Raw genomic sequence first — 17,079 nt, forward strand, 5'->3', positions numbered from 1 at the left:
AGCATGGTTTATCCATCTTTCCTCTCAGCCCAAATTTCCTGCCTTCTCCCTGTACCCCTTCATGCCCTGACCAATCGAGAATCTATCAGCCTCTGCTTTAATTATAATGTACCTGAAGTCTTGGCCTCCATAGCTGCCTGTGGTAAGGAATTCCACAGATTCACCACTCTCTGGCTAAATAAATTCCTCCTCATCTCCATTCTACAAGGATGCTTCTCTATTCTGAAGCTGCTTCTTCTGGTCCTAGACTGTCTCGCCTTGGACACATTCACTCTGGTCAAGGCCTTTCGCCGTTTAATTGAACTGAATTGACTATATTTCTTACATCCTTCACATATATGAGGACTAAAAATCTTTGTTACATCTCCATCTAAATATACAAAGTGCAATCATAGCAATTTATAATAAATAGAACAGTCAATGTAATATAGAGTACACTCAAATCAGCGTGAGTTCATCAGTCTGATGGCCTGGTGGAAGAAGCTGTCCCAGAGTCTGTTGGTCCTGGCTTTTATGCCACGGTACCACTTCCCGGATGGTAGCAGCTGGAATAGTTTGTGGTTGGGATGGTTTGGGTCTCCAATGATCCTATGAGCCCTTTTTTACACACCTGTCCTTGTAAATATCCTGAATCATGGGAAGTTCACAACTACAGATTCGCTGGGCTATCTGCATCACTCTCTGCAGAGTCCTGTGATTAAGGGAGGTACAGTTCCCATATCAGGCGGTGATGCAGCCAGTCAGGATGCTCTCAATTTTGCCCCTGTAGAAAGGTCTTAGGATCTGGGGGCCTTGTCCTTAACCATCTGAGGTGAAAGAGGTGCTGTTGTGCCTTTTTCACCACACAGCCTCTGTGTACAGACCACGTGAGGTCCTTGGTGATGTGGATGCTGAGGAACTTGAAGCTGTTTACTCTCTCAACCCCAGATCCATTGAAATCAATAGGGGCTAACCAGTCTCCAATCCTCCTGTAATCTACAAACAGCTCCTTTGTTTTTGCAACATTGAGGGAGAGGTTGTTTTCTTGACACCACTGTGTCAGAGAGATGACTTCTTCTCTGTAGGTCACCTCGTTATTGTTTGAGGTAAGACCAATCAATGTAGTGTCGTTGGCAAATTTAATTAGCAGATTAGAGCCGTGGGTGGCAACGTAGTCATGGATATACAGGGAGTAAAGGAGGGGACTCAGTACACAGCCCTGAGGGGCTCCTGTATTGAGAATCAGAGGCTTGAAGGTGAGGGAACCCACACTTACAACCTGCTGACGATCTTACAGGAAGTCCAGAATGGCATGTAGAGCATTGTTATTGCATCATCTGTCGATCGGTTGTGTCAGTAGGCGAATTGTAGGAGTTCCAGTTTGGGTGGTAGCAAGCTGCAGATGTAATCCTTGACCACCCTCTCAAAACATTTGCTTATTATTGAGGTGAGTGTGACAGGACGCCAGTCATTCAGGCATGTTACCTTGGTCTTGTTTGGTACAGGGACAATGGTGGATAATTTGAAGCAGGAGGGCACTCTACACTGGGAGAGGGAGAGATTAAAAATGTCTGTAAGCACACCTGCCAGTTGCGCTGTGCACATCCTAAGTACTTACCCTGGGATGTCATCTGGTCCCGCAGCCTTGCAACTGTCCACTCATTGGAAATATCTGAGTACCTCAGCCTCAGAGATGGCCAGTTTGCAGGTTGTAGTGGTGGTACTTGGAGGCACATGATAAAATAGGCCATAGTCAGCATGGTTTTCTCAAGGGAAAATCTTGCCTGACAAATCTGTTGGAATTCTTTGAAGAAATAACAAGCAGAATAGGCAAAGGAGAATCACTTGATGTTGGTAACCCCTCATTCTTCTGAGTTCTAGTGAGTACAGGCCCAGAGCCATCAAACACTCTTCGTATTACAAGCCATTCAATCCATGAATCATTTTCATGAACCCCCTCCAGTTTCTTTCAATGATGAGGGGCCCAAAACTGCTCGTAATACTCCAAGTGAGGCCTCACCAGTGCTTTATAAAGCCTCAACGTTACATGCTTGCTTTTATATTCTCGTCCTCTTGAAATGAATGCTAACATCACATTTGCCTTCCTCACCAGACTCAACCAGCAAATTAACCTTTAGGGAATCCTGCACAAGGTCTCTCAAGTCCCTGTCCATCTCAGATTTTTGAATTTTCTCTCCATTTAGAAAATAGTCTATCCATCTGCTATTGTTGCCCATTCTCCTAATCTGTCTAAGTTCTTCTGTCGCCTCTCTACTTCCTCAAAACAGCTTGCCCTCCACCTATCTTTGTATTGTCTGCAAACTCTGCAACAAAGCCATCAATTCCAACATCCAAATCATTAATATATAATGTAAAAAGAAGAGGTCCCAACACAGACCTACTAGTTACGCAACCAACTTTAAAAGGCTCCCTTTATTCCCATCATTCGCCTCCTGCCAATCAGCCACTGCTTTAACCATGCTATTATCTTTCCCGGAACACCATGGGCTCATACCTTGTTAAGCAAAGTCTCTGCCTTAATTACCAGATTGCCAAAGCCCTTCTGAAAATCCGAGGACACAACATCAAGTGATTCTCCTTTGCCTATCCTGCTTGTTATTTCTTCAAAGTATTCCAACAGATTTGTCAGGCAAGGTTTTCCCTTGAAGAAACCAGGAAACCATGCTGACTATGGCCTATTTTATCTTGTACCACCAAGTACCATGAAACCACCATCCTTAGCAATTAACTCCAACATCTTCTCAACCACTGATCTCAGAATAATTGGTGTATCCTTCCTTTCTTCTGCCTTTCTCCCTTCTTGAAGAGTGGAATAACATCTGCAAATTTTCAGTCTTCCAAAACCATTCCAGAATCTAGTAATTCTTGAAAGATCATAAGTAATGACTCTCCAATACTGTGGCATACACCACTTGCTCCAGGTGACTGAACTAACTTCAGACCTTTCAGTTTCCCAAGGACCTTCTCCCTATTAAGGACAATTACACACACTTCTGACCCCTATCTCTCTGGATCTTCCACCATATAAGTCTTCTGCAGTGAAATACTTATTCAGTTCATCCACCATTTCCTTGTGCCCTATTACTACCTCTCCAGCATCATTTTCCAGTGATCCAATATCCAATCTCACCTCTCCTTTACACTTTATGTAACTGAAGAAACATTTGCTATCTCCTTTAATATTATTGGCTAATTTATTTTCTTCTTTTCCTTCTTACTAACTTTTTAGTTGCCTTCTGTTGGTTTTTAAAAGCTTGCTAATCCTCTATCTTTTCCTCACAAATTTTTGCTCTATTATACAACTTTTATGTTGGTTTTGACTTCTCTTGTTAGCTGTGGTTGTGTCATCTTGCCTTTAGAATACTTCTTCTTTGGGACAAACATATCTTGTACTTTCCAAATTGCTTCCAGAAATTTTACCCATTGTTGCTCTGCCATCATCCCTGCCAGTGTTCTTTTCAAATTAGTTCTTGCCAACTCTTCTCTCATGCCACCTTAATTCCCTTTATTCCACTGATACATCTGACTTTCGCTTCTCCATCTCAAACTTCAGGGAAATATAATCAACATCTACATACAGAATATAAAAAATGCAATGATAAATAAAACAAAACATATGAAAATAAAATGAATTTCAAATAATGCAAATTATTTTTTCTGAATTCAATATATTCCAGTTGAAGTTCAAGATTCTAAAAGAGGTCACTATACCTTTACACCTACAATTCACCCTTTATTCCTAAACAGACAATTTTAGTGTTTTAGACAGATTTATAAGCCTATGAATATGCTTAAGCTGAAATGAGCACTAAGGAAATACATTTTGACCTTCTGCAGGTTATCATAGTTCATATATTAGTAAGGTATCATTTCCATCATTTTCTTTGAATTCACTTTAACCTTGACCAACCATGAGATGCATTTCATCACCAAAACTGTCATCAGAAATAAAACTAAATTAATCATTCAAATGTTTCTGAGATAATTTTCAGAATAAATACCTACACTATTAATAATTTTCAGCAACGAGTAGCAGAGACAGGCAGCGCTCATGTCCTTTCCAAAAGAACTCCAGATAGCTACACCATTATCTTTACTCCCATTAGGTTGGTAGCATAACACTAAGAAAAGGATTATTCCAGAAGCACATTCCATTAAGTTAACTGATGCTCTGAAAGCCTCCCAGCAGTTTTTGTACCTATAATTATGAATTAAAAATGGTGCTGTATTAATATAATGAAAAATAAATGAAAAGCATGTTTTAAAACAAAGACACTATACTCCAAAATTAGTTTTCCCAACAAAGCAAACCAAACTAAAGATGCCAGATTCTAAAATAGTTCCTGAGAACTAGAAAATTGCAAGCGTTACTCCAATATTTAAGTAGGGAGGGATGCAGAAGAAGGGACATTATATGCCAATTAGTGTAACTTCAGTGGTAGGAACGATACTGGAGTCTGTTATTAAGGGTGAGGTTTCGGGGTACAGGTGCCCCCCCGCTTTACGAAAGTTCGCTTTCTGCCACTTCACTTTTACAAAATACCTACATTAGTACATGTTTTTGCTAACTGAAAGAAATCTGAAGAGGATTTCCGTTTTTATGGAAAAAGGCGCCCGCTTTAAACTTGTGTTTACCCCAAGAAAGACTATTGTGACCATGAAGCCTTGTGTGGGCAGGTGTGTGCGCGTGTGTGTATGTGCCGATTTTTTTTTACAAATTGGTTTTGACTAAATCTAATTGCAGTTGGAGCATTATGAGGAGTTTTTCGCCTCTTATCTAAGAAAATAAGTGCTTGCATTGGAGAAGGTCCTGAAGAAGCTCATAAGAATGATCCCAAGAAATAAAAGGGTTGACATACAAGCAGCGTTTAGTAGCTCTGAGCCTGTATTCGCTGGAGTTTAGAAGGATGATGGGAGATCTCATTATAACTTATTGAACATTCGATGGTCTAGGCAATGTGGATGCGGGAAGTTTTGTTTCCTATAGTGGGTGAGTTTAGGACTAAAGGGCACAGACTCAGAATTGAAGGATAACCATTTAGAACAGAGATGTGGAAAAAATTACTTTGCCAAAGGATAGTGAATCAATGGAATTCATTGCCACAGGTGGCTGTGTAGGTTGATAGGTTCATGATTAATTTGGACATCAAAGGTTATATGGAGAAGGCCAGAGATGGGGGTTGTGAGAGATAATAAATCAGCCATGATGGAATGAGGAAGCAGACTTGATAGGCTGAATGGCCTAATTCTGCTTCTATGCCTTAAGCTCTGAAAATAAATTTCCAATTAAGAACAATCCATACTTGCATATTTTGGCACATACACTTATTAAGATAATTTTTAGAAGCATTACACTAAAGTTTTCCTCTTTTGTTATTTTTTTCTTAATATGCAGACATATCAACTAAGTTTTCATGTTCTCTTTTGAACAGTGAAATATTATTGCTCTTGAATAGAGTACCAATACTGAGAGAAAAAGATCTTTTGGATTCACTGGCATTAAAAGAATATGCCATTTAAATGGTTTTAATGATATAAAAGAATCTAACCATCTGCTTGTGGTCTCAATACTTTAATCTTAAACTTTTGCAGCTCTACAACAAACTCTGTGGTCTCTATTTTGGTCTAAATGCCAATTTTCCAAGCTTCATTATATGAAATACATCCTGATACATCTGGAACTTTACAGCTACAGGCATCAAAAGTTTTGATGAAATGCTAATGATAAAAATATATAGAATAGGTTTACTGCATTCTGGAACCTAACAAATTAAATTGTGTTCTGATATTAATGGAGAAATAAATAAATCCTTAGTATAGCACCGAGATATTAATATTTATCTCTGCTTTAGCAAAGCTTGACAGCATGGTATTAATACTGATAAATGTTTGAATGATTTAAACATTGTTATCAGAATGAAACTATATTATGAATCAATACATTTTAAATTCCAATTACATTTGTAGAAGTGATAATGAATAATCATTGCATTAAACTTTACAAATATTTTCATGTATTAAACCAGTACTGTTTAAAAGCACATGCAACAAAATCTGTGTTCAAGATGTTTTCAAAAATAATGACATGAAAAGTTTCTAAATATCAGAAAAGATTACTATAAAAAGCAGCATAGAGTAAAAAAGAACTAATCAAATCAACATTTAGTGCAACCACCCTATGCATTTAAAAGTGCATCAATACTCTTAGGTACACTGTCATGTAGTTTTATAAGAAAATTGGCTGGTGGGTTGTTCCAAGCATCTTGGAGAACTTGCCACAATTCTGCAGACTTTGTGTGCCACGCTTTTCTCTCTCCAGGTAATCCCGGACAACCTTGGTGATGTTAAGATCAGGGCTCTGTGGAGACCATACCATCTGTTGCAAAACTTCTTGCTCTTCTTTTTGCTGAAATAAGTGACCTTGGCCGTGTGCTTGGGGTCACTGTCCTACTGTGGATTGAAGTTGGGACCGAGAAGATAGCTTCCTGATGGTACTGTGTGATGGCTGAGAATCTACTTGTACTTTTCAGCATAAGGATTCCATTAATTCTGACAAATCACCAACTCTCTTTGCAGAAATGCAGCCCAAACCTGCAAGGAACATCTGCTGTGCTACACTGTCAGCTACAGGCACTCATCAATGCCGTGCTCTCCGACTCTTCTACAGACAAACGGCCTCCTGCATGAGCCAAAAGTCAAGTTTATTGTCATTTAACTCTGTTAATAGCAGCGCTGGACTTCTTTCAATTTAGACAGAATGTAGCTCTTTCTCAAACATTATACATGTACACAGTCAAATGAAACATAGTTAAATGACAATAAATTTGACTTAACTCTTTTGCTGCACTCAGTTTCTGTGACCAACCACTGCACTTCTGGTCCTCAACATTGCCCATTTCCGTGGAAGAGCTTGGACAGTGCATTTTGAAAATCCTGTCTGTCGTGAAACAGACCTTGGGAGAGACTTTGCTGATGCAGGATGACTACTTTGTAAATTGTTGCTATACTCACTCTTGCCATGATGTAATAATTGATTATTTGAAGATTAAATTGTCACAACTGCCACACCCTCACCTTTTGGTTAGGTGGTCCTTCGTCCAGTTTGATTAATTCTACACCCATTTCTGTTTCAATTAAACAGTTCAGTTTATTCAACACATTATGTCGCTGATCATTAACATCTGTTTGTTCTCTTAGTTTAATCACGCACTAAGTTATATACCTGCAAAGTGTTCAAGTTGTGATATTTAATATATTTAATATTTAATATGTTACTTTCTTTAACAAAATACAAAAATGTCTTTGTAACATTTAATTTTTTGGAAAATGAATGTTTGGAAACCTAATGTTTGGAATATTGTGTACAGTTTTGGTCTCCAGGTTTAAGAAGGACATTCTGGCATTTGAGGAAGTGCAGCGTAGATTCACTAGGTTGATTCCTGGGATGGCAGGGCTGTCTTATGCAGAGAGATTGGAGAGATTGGGCTTGTACACGCTGGAATTGAGGAGATTGAGAGGGGATCTGATTGAAACGTTTAAGATAATTAAAGGATTTGATAGGATTGAGGCAGGAAATATGTTCCAGATGTTGGGAGAGTCCAGTACCAGAGGGCATGGATTGAGAATAAGTGGTCAGTTATTTAAAACAGAGTTGAGGAAGAGCTTCTTCTCCCAGAGAGTTGTGGAGGTGTGGAATGCACTGCCTCGGAAGGCAGTGGAGGCCAATTCTCTGGATGCTTTCAAGAAGGAGCTGGATAGATATCTGATGGATAGGGGAATCAAGGGATATGGGGACAAGGCAGGGACTGGGTATTGATAGTGAATGATCAGCCATGATCTCAGAATGGCAGTACAGACTCGAGGGGCCGAATGGTCTACTTCTGCACCCATTGTCTATTGTCTAAAATTTGCTCTTTTCTACTGACATATTAATGCAGAAGATAAAACTTCTACAACAAAATTTATATATAAAGCCTAGGGTGCCTAAAACTTTTGCCAGTACTGTACATTAACCATCATGATGGCCAGCTCTCTGCACATTCAAGCAACTGTTCCTATATTACTGAAGTGAGAAAATAAAGAATTCACAAATATTAATTAATTGTGAATTGTCTTTATTCCTTCCACATGAAGTAAAACCAGACTCCGTAGTTCAAATTTCAATTTTGAATATATTCTAATAATTGCATTTATATTTCACATTAAAATGCCAAATATTCAATGTGAGAGACGAGAATTATGTTATCTTGATTATATTTTAGACTGCATTTTAATTCTTTCATGGTCTAAAACTTCACAAAGCTGCAGGTTCAGTAAAATAAGTTGATGTTACTGGTTCTAAAATGTAATTTTCTTTATTAAATGCCAATAATAAAAATATACAGTGTAGACTTATTGATATTGAAGCTTGAGACATTCTGTATGTGAGACAAAGCTACAGCATGTGTTGTCACAATGTGCTGGCAAGCGCAAAGGAAAGACAGACTCCCATGCAGAGACAGCATCCAGGGCTTATTCATAAGAATTCCACCAAAACTTTTGTGGCTTTGCCGAATGACACTGCTGGATGTCTCTCAAACTAGGACCCTGCAATAAGCCCTAATCCGGTGTCCGCTTAAGTACTGTAATACCAGAATGCAGAATTCCCGAGCCAGTCACTAACCTAACAAGATTAAACGGAAAGCACCAGGGATTAAGACTGTCATTAAACAACAATTAACCACTTCAGGTGCTCTAAAGACCTTGGACCCAACATTCACTGGCACCCTGAACAAGTCCAGAAAGCTCATTATGTGTTAAACAAAAAAAAACCTGCTATTAAAGTAGGGAAAATTTCAAAGGTATGGAGACAACACAGAGGTCCAGATCAGGGTTTGAAATGCCCGTGTGGTACCCATACTGAAAGAATAATCACGTGAAATTTTCTCTGATTTGCAACTTTTTAATTATTACTATTTTATTTGTTAATATAATTCTATTTTATGTAATTAGTACACCAATAGTCTCATCCAAAAACAAGAAATGTAATTCTTTGTTTGACATTCTTGGTATCTTACACTTTATACGTAGGGAAATCCACCAAATTTCTAAAATAATTAAAACACACTGTAAACAATTGGATGGCAATAGTAATAACTATGTTTTAACTTAATATCAAAACAATGTCAAAATTGATAACATTTCTTCTTTAGCCACTCACTTTTAATAAAATATATTAATACCTAGAAGGGATGTGTCTGAACTCTTCCACAAACTGGCAGAAATGTTTGCAGAACCTTGAAAGAAGCAGGATCAACAGGTGACGCAAAACATGCTGCACCGCATCTGCTGGATCAATATGGAGCATATAGACAATAGAGGCAAGTATAACAATTGCAGAGGACCAGCACTCTGCATTTCCACGAGGCAATGGTATATGATCCGAAAACATCTGTGGGGAAAAAAGAAACAGAAATAGTAAATACCAGTAGCTACAAAGTTAAAAATTATGCATCTATAGAAGTATAAAATGTATTAAAAAAAAACACAACATAATGAGAAAAGTGATTTGACTCATTAGATCCTCCATTCAGAAATATCTAGTATGTAAGTGGATTTTAAATGATTCCTTCATCAGCCCTCCTCTACCCCAAACATCTCTGCTTCTATTAACCACTCTTCTGGTTGTTCTGAATTTTGTGTAATTGTGTGAATTGGGTGACAGCAAAATGGTCTAAAATGTATTTCTTTTTAACTTCTATGACCGTCATGATATACATTGGTCCCAGATTCAACTTGGACAAACAAACAAATAATTTTAATTTAATACTGTCGCACAGTCATGATCCATTTTCAAAATTAAGATTAAGATTAATTGGTGCCACTCTTCATAAATTGCCATTTTAGCAGAGTCTTTAACTTCTACTTTGACAGTTTAATTTAAAGGAATTACTGTAGCGGTGTGCTACACACAGCGCTGAAATAATGACACGTAGTCGATGAGCTGCAGTTGCAAAAGAGATTTATTCGAACTTCGTGGCCTCGCTTTAAAGCCTTCCTGATCCCGCACTCCCCAGGCGGGAATGCTGTAGGGGGCACGTATTCACAGTCCCGTCCCGCGCGCGGGCTTTTCCCCTTGCTGGTGAAGCAGACTTGGTGCCCTTTTTGGGACTGGCCTCAATGCCGGCGCGCGCTGATTTGTGAGCCGGTTCGAGTGCGCTGGGAAGTGGGTCGTCACATAACCCCCCCCCCCCCCCAGAACCGGTGATATACCCCCCAATGTCCACAGTCTGGGCCGGACTCTGTTTGGGAGGGCTGCCTCTGCGCCGCGGTGCCGGAATCTCGACCAGCTGCGTCAAGTCCACATGGGCCAGTTTGAGTCGGTCCACTGTGAAAGCCTCCTCTCTCCCCCCAATGTCCAGCACGAATGTGGACCCATTGTTTCTGATCACTGTAAACGGCCCCTCGTAGGGCCGCTGTAGCCGTGCCCGATGTCCACCCCGTCGTACAAAAACGAACTTACAGTTTAGCAGGTCTTTGGGTACGCAGGTCGGGTTCTACCCATGCTGCGAAGTGGGTATGGGGGCCAGGTTGCCCAGCCTCTCGCGTGGTCTGCCCAGGACTGCTGCGGGTTCTTCCTCTTGCCCCCTTAGGGCTGGTATGAACACCCCTGGGATGGCCAGGGGTGCGCTGTACACCAACTCGGCCGACGAGGTGTGCAGATCTTCCTTGGGCGCTGTGCGAATTCCGAGCAGGACCCAGGGAAGCTCGTCCACCCAGTTAGGTCCTCTCAGGCGGGCCATGAGAGCCGACTTCAGGTGACGGTGGAAACGCTCCACCAGTCCGTTCGACTGTGGGTGGTAGGCAGTTGTGTGGTGCAGCTGTGTCCCCAAAAGGCTGGCCATAGCTGACCACAGGCTGGAGGTGAACTGGGTGGGCCCATGGGCTGTTGGACCGCCGTATGATCCCCGCAATTCCTCCATCCTCTTGAACTCCTCCTTCGCCAGTTGGAGCTTGTCCGGGGGAAGCCTTCAAGTATGGGCATGGAGGGGTGGTCCCTGTGTCGGGATGTGGTGCTGTACACCATGTCTGGGCATGGCTGCCGTGAACTGCGGTGCCAGAACCGATGGGAAATCCGCCAGGACCCTGGTGAAGTCGTTGTCGGACAGCGTGATGGAGTCGAGGTGAGGGGCCGGCAACTGGGCTTCTCCCAGGGAGAGCGTTTGAAAGTTCTCGGCGTGGACCAGCCTCTTCCTTGGCAGGTCGACCAGCAGGCTGTGAGCCCACAAAAAATCTGCGCCCAGGAGTGGTATGGCGGCCAGTGTGAAGTCCCACGTGAACCGGCTGGAGCTGAACTGTAGCCGCACCGTATGGCTGTCATAGGTCCTTACTGTGCTGCCATTTGCGGCCCTCAGGGTGGGACCCGGTGCCCTGTTGCATGTCTCGTAACTCGTCGGAGGTAAGATGCTGATCTCGGCTCCGGTGTCGATCAAAAAGCAGCGTCCCGACCGCTTGTCCCACACATACAGGGGGATATCCCGATGGCCAGTTGCTGTAGCCATCAGCGGCGGCTGGCCTTGGCGTTTCCCGGGAACTTGCAGGGCGGGCTACAGTGGCGGGCTTCTGTGTCCCACCGCTGGTGGTAGAAACACCATTGTTCGTTGGTCTCCTCACCCCTGCCTCTGGGGTTAGTGGGCTCTGCTGCCAGGCCTGGTCTGGTCTGCTGCTGGGAGCGTGGCCTGGTGATCTGTGCGACGGACGCCCCACTCTCCCTCCTTCTTGGCTTTCCGCAGCAAGTCCACCCGGGCTGCCACCTTCCGGGGGTCACTGAAATCCGCATCAGACAGCAGCAGGCGTATGTCCTTGGGCAGCTGCTCCAGGAATGCCTGCTCAAACATGAGGCAGGGCTTGTGTCCTCCGGCCAGGGACAGCATCTCGTTCATCAAAGCCAATGGCGGTCTGTCTCCCAAACCATCCAGGTGCAGTAAGTGGGCAGCTCGCTTGTGCCGTGAGAGTCCGAAAGTCCTTATGAGCAGGGCTTTGAATTCTGTGTACTTGCTGTCCACTGGGGGAGACTGTATGAACTCCTCAACCTGGGCCGCTGTGTCCTGGTACAGGGAGCTCACCACGTAACAGTAACTTGTGTCCTCTGAGGTTATCTGCCGAATGTGGAATTGGGCTTCTGCTTGCTGGAACCATTAGTGAGGTCACAGGGTCCAGAAGCTTGGCAGTTTCAATGAAACTGCATGAACAGATGCGGCGTCGTTCATCTTCGGCCCATTGTTTGTGCCGTTGGGGTCACCAATTGCAGCGGTGTGCTACACGCAGCGCTGAAATAACGACACATAGTCGATGAGCTGCAGTTGCAAAAGAGATTTATTCGAACTTTGCGGCCTCGCTTTAAAGCCTTCCTGATCCCGCCCTCCACTGTCGCTGCCTTTCTGAGACACTGCTCCGTAAGGATGTCCTGGGTACTTTGTAGGCTAGTACCAAGTTGGAGCTGACTAGATTTACCTTCTGCAGCTTCTTTTGGTCCTGTGCATTAGCCCCTTCAATACCAGACAGTGATGCAGCCTGTCAGAGTTGTCTCCATGGTATAACTATTTGAGTGTATTTGAAGTCATGCCAAATCTCTTCAAACTCCTAATAAAGTACAGCTGCACTCTTTCCTTCTTTATAACTACATCAATATGTTGGGACCAGGATAGATCCTCAGAGATCTTGACACCCAGGAAGTTGAAGCTGCTCACTCTCTCCACTTCTGATCCCTCTATGAGGATTGGTATGTGTTCCTTCGTCTTACCCTTCCTGAAGTCCACATTCAGTTCTTTCATCTTACTGACACTGAGTGCCAGGTTGTTGCTGCGACACCATTCAACTAGTTGGCATATCTCACTCATGTACGCGCTCTCATCACCACCTGAGATTCTACCAACAATGGTTGTATCGTCAGCAAATTTATAGATGGTATTTGAGCTACATCTAGCTACACAGTCATGTGTATATAGAGACAGTAGAGCAGTAGGCGTGCACACACCCAAGGTGTTATTGAATTGTGATAGATGGACAGGAGGTGTAGCTTCTAGACTTAAAGAACACCAGAACTGAAAATTGTTATGAGTGCTGAACAGACCTGATGGAAATGGGGTGCGGAGTTAACCATTCCCACCCCCCCCCCCTTGAGAACTATGAACTATTGCTGATGCTATGCTGCTAATGAGAGAGAGAGATGAAGCACAGAGGCAGGAACATCTGCTACAGATAAGAGAGAGAGAGACATTTGATTTATGTATTATGGCTTCTTCCTAGATTGTTTACCTTTCGCTACAAGGACGTTACTTTGCTTGTTAACATTCCTAAGGAGACAGCAGGAGTGGCCTGATTTGATGGACATGGTCATTTTGAGTTGATGGATGGTTAATACCCCGTCAATGGGGATAAAAGACAGGTGTGGGAAGACACCCCTCAGACACACCAGTGGACAATGCCCGAGTGTTGTACACCCACTGGAAGGTGGGGGCTTCAAGGACTGAATCAGGAGATCGGTCAATAATGCTCACAGTGTGACATCAGGGCCGGTGGGGACTTGTGTGTCCACTCATGCCAGAGTGACGAGTCTACCACAGAAGAACGGTCTGGCCGAGGACGGAGGGGTCATAACCGAATGACCACAACGGTATGACGGAATCAGAATACAACAGAAGGTTTGCTGGCTGCAGCTGCTCAATCTCTTGCTCGCTCGCTCTCTCTCTCCAATGATTGCAACACAACCATAACTACCTCAGCACACATGAACTGAACTGAACTCTATATTCTCCTATGACAATTCATTTACCCCTAGACATTGATAGAGCTTCTTTATAATTGTTGATTATTATTCCTACACTTCTATGTTTATTATTGCTAACCTGTTTTATATGTATATTTGCATTTTTGATACTGTATTGTGTAGTTTGCCAATAAACACTTTTAGTTTTTGGTCCCAACAGACTCCAACGGATTCTTCTATTTCTGCTGGTCTGTAAACCCAGTTACGGGATACGTAACAAAATAAAAAATAAAGTATCCAAAATTCTACAAATGAAAACTACCATATATACAAAATTATTGAGAAATATTTGGAGAACTCACCTGTCAATTTACTCTTTCTTAAATTACAATATATATTTGTCTCAGTAATTCAATATTTTAATGAATACAATATATTTTAATAAAAATAAACATTTCACAATAGTATTATTAAAATCAATTACACAAAGCTGAACACAATAGTTGGTTTACTCTGCCTTACATCTGCTTTTATGATAGTGCAACCAAGGCACGTCACAACAATGACCTGCGTCTGAACTCTGTGGTAAAGACAGAGTCACTGAAAAACATGGATGAAGCTAAACTTGAAAAACATGGATTTTGCTCTTAATGAATGGTGATAATAAAAACAGCAAAGCAAAGCTCTATTTGGAGCATAGAGAAAGGAATAGAGCCGTTCAGAAGAGTACTCTAAATAATTCAGGTTATATTTTCTCTGTAAAATTCATGCGTGATTCGATGTTCATTCTATGAGGTTGGAGGCTATCCAGAAGGAACGCAACGTTTTGCTCCGCCAAGCTGAGTGCGGCCTTATCGTAGCAGTAGAGGAGGCCGGGGCCTGGCCTGTCCGAATGGGAAAGCGAAAGGAAAAGGGAAGTCTAATTGAGGTGGGTGGCCGCTGGGAGATCCCGCTTTGGTTCATCGATATACAGGAGACCGTTTCGGGAGCGCGTCACCTGGAAAGCCTGTCTGGGGCTGTGAATGGCAGTGAGGGAGGAGGTGCAAGGATAGGTGTGGCACTTGTTCCGCTTGCAAGGATGAGTACCGGGAGGAAGATCAGTGCGGAGGGATGAATGGACAAGGGATTCCTGTAGGGAGCTATTCCTCTAGAAAGTGGGAGGGGGTGCGATAGGGAAAGAGGGTTCCCGTGCGCAAAATGGAAGAGATTCAGATGAGGGCAGCGTTGATTCTGGAAGAAGGAAAGCCTCTTTCTTTGAAGAAAAGAGGACATCGTATTAGTTCCAGAATGAAAAGCCTCATCCTGAGAGCAGATGCGGCGAAGACGGAAGAACTCGCTCTAAACGCCAGCGGCGTAATGGGCAGTAGGTAGGTCAGTAAACTGTCCCTTAGTGAAGGAGGCAGCAATAGAATCAAATAGTTTAAGTCCTGCCTGTACTTCACCCACTCGAAGCAACGAGCAAGAAACACTATAATTGTTTTGATCGCTTGGTATTATAATTAACTTTTGTGTTCTAATTATGTTCTTTCTTATAGAATTGTTTGACTAGAGCTTCATTTTTATTTTTCTTGTGAATACAACTTTTATGATGCTAGCACTGATGCAGGTAAGTTTTCCGTGTACTTGTGCATATGACAATAAACTTCACTTTGACTTTATGAGCCCTTCATCCTGCTGATTTACTAATTTGCTTAATCGTCTCTGATTTCAAATGACGAAGCAGTTATTGAATTTTCTTAAAAGCAAAATAGTTATCTAGAAGAATTTAGATGTCGGAATATTGAATGCAGTTTAAACTACAAAATCTTTCCAAACCCTCAGCTTTCCATTTTCACGCTATCAAGGAACCTACAGTTAATAGTCAGCACTCACGAGCGTACGTGCTCAATACGCGCCAAAAAAAATTCATTGGCTCGATGCATTCAAACATCCGACGAAACTTCCAACCAAAGTTAAACAGCTCTGGAACAATCCAGGCAAAAAAATGACTTCACAAATCAGAATTAAATACATTTCCGCACAAATCGAAGGCGAATAACTCCTTGTACTTGAATAACTCCTTGAATAACAACCTTTACTCCGGCAAAATAATGTAAATGCGTTAAAACACATTATTAGGCTCCGGAAGCACAGCCTGAGGTTTTTCTCAGAATTCCTCACACTTTACACGAGAGAGGAAAAGTAATTCGGGAGGTACGAGGGAATGCTGGACCCAGAGCGACGTCCAGAACTTTGTCCAGAAGATGAATGAGCGGCACGAGTGCCGATAACTCGCTCACTGGCGTGCGCATTATGTATAAAAATTGCTGCAAAGTGTTCAGACATGTTCATTTTCCAGTTACCATGTACGCTAAAGAGAATGTTTAGAAGTTGTGTATTTGCAAGCAACAGTTTTGCATCCAGCACTGAATGCGGACGCGGGCACTCACCTCGCTGACAGAGAGTAACTTAATCTTGTTACCACAGCCCGGCTCTTCTCCCGAATGCTGATCTTTCCGATAAGTCACGTACACGATTTCCGGAAGTTGCTGAAGATACGCACACGCACAGCCTATTTGGAATTGAGGCGGGTTTCGATTTTTTTAATGCTTGGGTGAGCAGAGGATACCGGGGTCGCACTGAGCTTCCTTAAACTGGGCAGCGCCGTCTGGTTACCACCTCACAGCGGCTGAGAGCTGAGGGCAGACGACGGAGACTAGATTAGCCAGGGGTGCACGGTAAAGGAGTGAGGACTTTGTGGAGGGATAGCAGGTTGTCTGGAAGAAGGGGGTCCAGGACAGTCCGATTAAAGATGCACTGCGGAGTGGGGGTCCAGGACAGTCCGATTAAAGATGCACTGCGGAGTGGGGGAGGGGGACTTATGTAAAGTGTGAATGACGAGCCGTTGAATAATGCCTCAGCTATCACGGTATCATTTGTTCGTGTATGTTTACTTAGGAAGTTAATTGTTTTATTACACCAGATCCAAACAATTACTTTAAGGTTTCTATATCATATGGTGTATTTATCAAACTTGTCATAAAGGCCAGATGGCGACTGAGATCCTGAAATATAGATCAAAGTTTAAGGAGGTAAGCACAACTAAAAACGGATCGCATTGGATCATATTGTGGGGTGGGGGGGGGAGGGATTCTCTATTCTTTGGAGGCTTCAGATTACTACCCTTCAGATATTCCCAACAAGCTGATGCACCTCTGTTAAACTGCATCAGATATCCCATTGAAAGGAAATGAATGGAAGCTTATTTGGGAGAGAATGTTAATTTTATTTTGAGAATTGGGAAAAACTGCAGACACTATAAGTCTGAAACAAATATAGAAATTACATGAAAC

The 17,079-nt window shown here is 42.4% G+C and overlaps 1 protein-coding gene across 5 annotated transcripts in view; it reads right to left on the bottom strand.

Moving 5' to 3' along the window:
* sting1 (stimulator of interferon response cGAMP interactor 1) overlaps positions 1–16,782 on the bottom strand; it is a 42,710-nt gene extending 25,928 nt beyond the window's left edge. For 2 of the 5 annotated variants that reach the window (XM_059990276.1, XM_059990275.1), the window contains exons 1-3: positions 16,177–16,782; positions 9,222–9,430; positions 4,006–4,198 (exon numbers count right to left, since the gene is read on the bottom strand). In XM_059990276.1, coding sequence (XP_059846259.1) covers positions 4,006–4,198; positions 9,222–9,430 — 402 coding nt within the window. In that variant the 5' untranslated portion in view covers positions 16,177–16,782. Of the gene's footprint in view, positions 1–4,005; positions 4,199–9,199; positions 9,431–16,176 lie in introns of those variants that run through there. The other 3 variants (XM_059990274.1, XM_059990273.1, XM_059990277.1) reach the window with 3 other exon arrangements.
* Between the last annotated feature and the right edge of the window lie 297 nt (positions 16,783–17,079).

This window comes from Hypanus sabinus, chromosome 15 (assembly GCF_030144855.1).
Source record: "Hypanus sabinus isolate sHypSab1 chromosome 15, sHypSab1.hap1, whole genome shotgun sequence".
Lineage (NCBI taxonomy): Eukaryota > Metazoa > Chordata > Chondrichthyes > Myliobatiformes > Dasyatidae > Hypanus > Hypanus sabinus.